This window comes from Salmo trutta, chromosome 14 (genome assembly GCF_901001165.1).
Source record: "Salmo trutta chromosome 14, fSalTru1.1, whole genome shotgun sequence".
NCBI classification, from domain to species: domain Eukaryota; kingdom Metazoa; phylum Chordata; class Actinopteri; order Salmoniformes; family Salmonidae; genus Salmo; species Salmo trutta.
This window is the reverse complement of record NC_042970.1, coordinates 55506285-55512284: the sequence shown is the minus strand read 5'-3', so window position 1 is coordinate 55512284 and position 6000 is coordinate 55506285. Positions and strand designations below refer to the sequence as shown.

General features: G+C 40.3%; 1 protein-coding gene across 1 annotated transcript in view; it reads left to right on the top strand.

The window, feature by feature from the left end:
• Positions 1 to 1001: 1001 nt before the first annotated feature.
• The window catches only part of mtss1 (MTSS I-BAR domain containing 1), a 122239-nt gene continuing 117240 nt past the window's right edge, over positions 1002 to 6000 (top strand). The window contains exon 1 of the mRNA XM_029776435.1: positions 1002 to 1753. Coding sequence (XP_029632295.1) covers positions 1682 to 1753 — 72 coding nt within the window. The 5' untranslated portion in view covers positions 1002 to 1681. The remainder of the gene's footprint in view (positions 1754 to 6000) is intronic.

Here is a 6000-nt window from a genome sequence, read left to right as displayed (position 1 = left end):
CCTATGTGCATGTAAACTTCCGACTTCAACTGTAGCAGACAAAACCTGCTTTATGACGTGCTACAAACCCATGGTAGGATTAGACAGATGGGTATACAGTTAAGATTTACTTGGGTACTAGCCCATGTGGGGGTGGAGGGGAATGAGGCAGTTGATGTACTGGCTTAACAAGCACTTAGTCGTGGGGATGTTGATTTTGTAGTTTCAATGAGCAAGGCAGAGGCAAAAAGCCTGATATGGACAGTGATGGTGCAGAGATGGCAGGAGCAGTAGAATAGAGAAAATAAGGGAAGGCATTTATTTAAAGTACAGACGAAAGTCGGGGAGGGGAGGACGGCAGGAAGGGACAGAAGAGAGGAGGCTATTTTTTACAAGATTAACGGTGGGACACAGCCAATTGAATAAGATCTTAAATGTGATAGGAAAGCATCCAACAGGAAAGTGTGATTATTTGCAGGAAACAGAGACAGTGGGGTATGTATTGCTACAGTGTGATTTTTTTAAAAACATTTAATTGAACCTTTATTTAACTAGGTAAGTCAGTTAAGAACAAATTCTTAACTTATGACGGCCTACACTGGCCAAACCTAGACGACGCTGGGCCAATTGTGCACCACCCTATGGGACTCCCAATCACGGCCAGTTGTGATACAGCCTGGATTCAAACCAGGGTGTCTGTAGTGACGCCTCACACACTGAGATGCAGTGCCTTAGACCACTGTGCCACTCGGGAGCCCTGAAAGACAGAGGCTGAGATCTAGCATGAGGGAGAAGGGGATACAGGAAATTAGTTTAAAGAGTATATTGAGTAGAACGTCATTAGATATAGTCTCAAATACTGTTATCTTTTTTAAGAGCAACGGGGCTGGCATGAAGGATTTCGTTTCTCCGTCTCTGGCCCACGCTCCAGGACAGTAGGTGGCGGTAATGCACCATAACGTTGGATGCCAACCGCGGACAAACCCCACTGAAGAAGAAGAAGAAGAAGAAGAAGAAGAAGAAGAAGAGGGAATATTGAGCGTACCGTGGTAGCAACACACACAAGGCAAGCCAACTCAAAACGATACGTGGATTCTCATCGAATAATTGGGTGAAAGGCCATGACACACATGTGCAAACAAGCTGAAAACGCAGAGGAATAAGAGGAGTCATCTTCACCGGAACATGGGAAACTGAAATAAGATTTTTAAATAAATATTATTCGCTGACTAGTAAGTAATTTATCAAGAAACTGCCAGTTACCTGCCCGCGCGTTAGCTAGCAGGTCGCTAGTCAGGTATTGCTAGCCAGCCGCATTGCCTATTTGGCTGTGGTAGTTATAGGTTTGGATACAGTAATGCCATGTTTTCTCGGAGGTGTATCAAGTTGGCTGGCTAGTTAGCTAGCTAGCCTACCACACTGGGTCTGACAGGAACAGTATTGCAAAGACATTTAACAGACAGTATGTGGTATTACTATTCCACATAGCTAGCTATGTATTGCCCCCCCAGATTTTAGTTTTACTCTCTAAATAACTAACGTTAACTAGTTACTTTGAAATATATTTTTCTCGATCGGGCTCTATTTTTGCCCCAATTACTTACATTTTGCACGTCGGGGTTTCCCGCAACGTATATTTATAAACGCATTACTTTTAACTTAAAAGCTAGCTACTACTGTTAGTAGTTTTTCGACTTGGAAAATGGATTCGGCTATTGAAAAGGAATGCAGCGCTCTGGGAGGGCTCTTCCAGATCATCATGAACGACATGAAGGTAAGAGATGTTCACATTGATTAAATAACATTCTTAGTACAGTAGATAGAACTCAAATAGATGTTAAAAGGTTATCTGGTGAGACACTTCAAGTAGTAGCTAGCGAGCAAAGTTATTTGCAGTTTGCCACGTTTTTACGGCTTGCCCCAGTATTCATTTTGCCAACCCAAAGTGTGACTGAGGTAAAATTGGTTTTGTATTGGAATTTCGGTGGACATTCGGTTTTCACTCGTCAATAGCAGTTTACTCAGCATGCCATGACTATGAACATGCTATATTCTGAATCGGGGTGGATGAAGAAACCCCTCCCCTTCTATCCTCCCCTGGTTCAGAATATCTAATTTTCATAGTCATGTCACGCTTTGGTTAAAGCTGCAGTATGTACATTTTTGGGCGATCTGACTAAGTTCACATTGAAATGTAAGTTATAGATCTGTCATTCTCATTGAAACAAGTCTAAGAAGCGGTATATCTGTTCTTTCTATGCTTCCTGTTAAGTTTAGTTTTTGCATCTTTTACTTTGTTTTGTACGCCAACTTCAAACAGATTGAAAATACAAAGTTTTTGGTAAAAAATATATTTCACTCCGGTTTAGATGGTACGATAATTATTGATTATCTACACGAAACATTGCTTGTTTTGTCACAAACTGAAAGTAGGTTTCACCACCCAGGAAATGGTGACACGATTGCACCTATTTAATCTTACATCTAGACGTTCCGCTAGCGGAACACCTGCTCAAATAGCCAATGATGGGCGTGGCGCGAATTACAAATTCCTCAAAAATACAAAAACTTCAATTTTTCAAACATATGACTATTTTACACCATTTTAAAGACAGGACTCTCCTTTATCTAACCACACTGTCCAATTTCAAAAAGGCTTTACAACGAAAGCAAAACATTAGATTATGTCAGCAGAGTTCCCAGCCAGAAATAATCAGACACCCTTTTTTCAAGGTCATGCATATACTTATTTTATATGGATAGAAAACACCCTAAATTTTCTAAAACTGTTTGAATGGTGTCTGTGAGTATAACAGAACTCGTATGGCAGTCAAAACCCCGAGACCGATTGAACCAGGAAGTGGAAATCTGAATTGTCGACTCGACTTCACAGCCTTACCTATAATTCACAACGTGAAAAAATGAAAATTGAGCACTTTCCAGTGCTTCCACTAGATGTCCCCAGTCTTTACAAAGTGTTTTGAGGGTTCTACGGTGGAAACTCAGTGAAAGAGACGATGTGGCAATTGGTCACAGTCGGAGGGCCATGAGCATTGTGACGTTGGCGGCCGTGTCTGCCCCCACCTTTGGAAGTTTTTTGAAACACAATGAAATCGTCCCACTCGAATCTGATTGGTTCTCTTGTTGAAACAAGCCCTGACGATTACTTGATACAACGTTTGACATGTTTGAACGACCCTAACTTACCGTAAACAGTCATTTTGCGTTAGACAGCTGCCGCCCACGGATCGACATTTGATTACAGCCTTAGGACGCGCTAACAAGAGGAAGCTAATGGAACATAAAGCATGGACTTTTTCGACCGAAAATACATTTGTCATGGACCTGGGACATCGGGAAGTGATTTCTGATGAAGACAACTAAAGGTGAGGGATTATTGGCGATATTATACAATATAAGATGTTACGTGCTATTGTTCACAGGTGGCGCCGAGCTAGGTTTTCGAGCTCAATTTCTGGGTATCGCATCCCATTTGATCTCAAAGTGTGATTACCCTGTAAAGTTAATTTAAAATCTGTTTTGACTGGTGTTTTCAAGAGATATTCATCTATAAATCTTAGATTGACAATATGTATAAAAAAAAATCGTTTTCGAATAGTTATTTATAAAATTGTAGCACAGTTTCCCGGGACGCATTTTATGGGAAAATGTTAGTCAACCTCAGGTGCCGATGTAAAATGCTGTTTTTATATAGAAATATGACCTTTATTGAACAAAAGATTGCATGCTGTGTGTAACATGATGTCCTAGGTGTGTCATCTGATGAAGTTTGTAAAAGGTTAGTGCTGCATTTAGCTGTTTTTTGTTTATATGTGATGGGTGTGCTTGCTCGGAAAATTCATATGATGCGACTTTTACCATGTACTCCTCTAACATAATCTAATATTGTGCTTTTCCTGTAAAACCTTTTTGAAATCGGACAACGAGGGTCGATTCAAGAGAGGTGTATCTATAAAACGATATGAGACAGTCCTATATTTGAAAAAAAAAAAATATTGAATTTCGTTATGCTAATGTCGCTAGGAGTTTTCGCTGGAAAATGATCCCGCTAACGGGATGGTAGGCTGAAGAAGTTAAAATAAATTTTTATGCCATTTTTCTCGTAAAAAAGCGCTAATATTCCGACCGGGAAAGCGTGTTTACATTCCAAGAGAGAGAAAGTAAAAACATGGGATCCCCTCGTGCACGAGCCTCAGTCTGATGGCCCTCTAATCGACCACCATCCAAACGCGCTAAAGTTTTTTAGCCAGCGGCTGGAATTACATCATTCAGCTTTTTCCCGGGTTCTCAGAGCCTATGGGAGCCGTAGGAAGTGTCACGTTACAGCAAAGATCCTAAATGTTCAATAAACAGAGCCAAGAAGCTCAAGGAATGGTCAGACAGGGTACTTCCTGTACAGAATCTTCTCAGGTTTTTGCCTGCCATATGAGTTCTGTTATACTCACAGACACCATTCAAACAGTTTTAGAAACGTTTGGGTGTTTTTTATCCAAAGCCAATAATTATATGCATATTCTAGTTTCTGGGCAGGCGTAATAATCAGATTAAATCGGGTAAGTTTTTTATCCGGCTGTGAAAATACTGCCCCCTAGCCATAACAGGTTAAGAGCTATTGAATATTGAGTTCCGGAAGAAACCACTATGTGGGGGTGGGTGGGCACAATAATAAAAAGGCGTGGATTGTTCTCCATCCACCCCTGATTCTTAATATACTGTTTTCATAGTCATGGCATGCTTGGTTTAGTGGGATTGATGGGATAACTGAATATCCAATATAAAACAAATTTTACCTAGCTAAAACAAATGCAACAGGCTAACTAATATTAGCCAACTTGCTCGTAGACCAACTCTACTTGCTTTGATGTTAGCTGGCTAGCTAACCCTAGCTGGAGTAGATCAAACAGGGCCATCCATTTTACCTGTAGCCCCTGGTCAGATGTTCTTCTAACTAGTGATCATTAGCAAGCTGAATTATAAAATATCCCCATGTATTTGTTGAATTCTATCATGACACACTATTGGATGTTTTCCCAGCTTTTCCCAAAAGTCTTTATCATACAAACTCGTCTTTTTAACAAGTAATCTATCGCAACTATTTGCACCTGTGACTGAACACCAATAGCACGCACTCACTTCTAAAATGTTTCCATTCGATTGTGCACAGGTGAGCAGGAAATTGGTCATTGTAAATGCAGAAGGCCACTCTTGTCTATGTGAACAACACTATTGGGAGGTTACAGTAGACAAAGGCCACTCTTGTCTATGTGAACAACACTATTGGGAGGTTACAGTAGACCTAAAGTTTCCTGAAATATCTACTCAAGAATAGCAGTAGAGTGTATAAAGAGGAGACTGTCTTAGATAAAAAGAGCCCAACCTCTGTCTTTTTCTTTGGTCATAAATGAAGGTCATAAAGGCCATGAAGTCACCCAATGTCAGTGACTGTTATCCTGATTGGCAACTGACATTGGCAGGGGTGAGTTGCATGTGGCAGCAGCACCCAGCAAATTACCAGCATGGCATCCCCACCATATGGCCATATTTTCCCAACATATTCATATTTAATTTACTTACAAGCAGCTAGGCCTATATCCTTGGATGAAACTTCTAGACCTTCCCTTGGGCATGATACTAGAATTGCAACCAATGCCCTTTTTTATTAAAGGGTTAAATTAGAGGTAAATTGAGTAGGCTATTTCAGGTTAGGCCTAGGTTTATTTGCCCCACAGGTTCCCCATCTACCGTTTGCTCAATGTTAGCTGTAGTGAGTAAACATCTATACTGAACAAAAATATGAACGCAACAATTTCAACGTTTTTAGTGAGTTACAATTCATATAAGGAAATCAGTCAGTTGAAATAAATTCATTAGGCCCTATTCTATGTTGTACCAAGATGGCGTAGCAGTCGGACGTGTGTTTTGTCTTTGTCTTGTCCCGTGTAAATAGCCATTTTTTTTCTTCATATATATTTTAATCTCACGTTCTATCTACAAACTAAA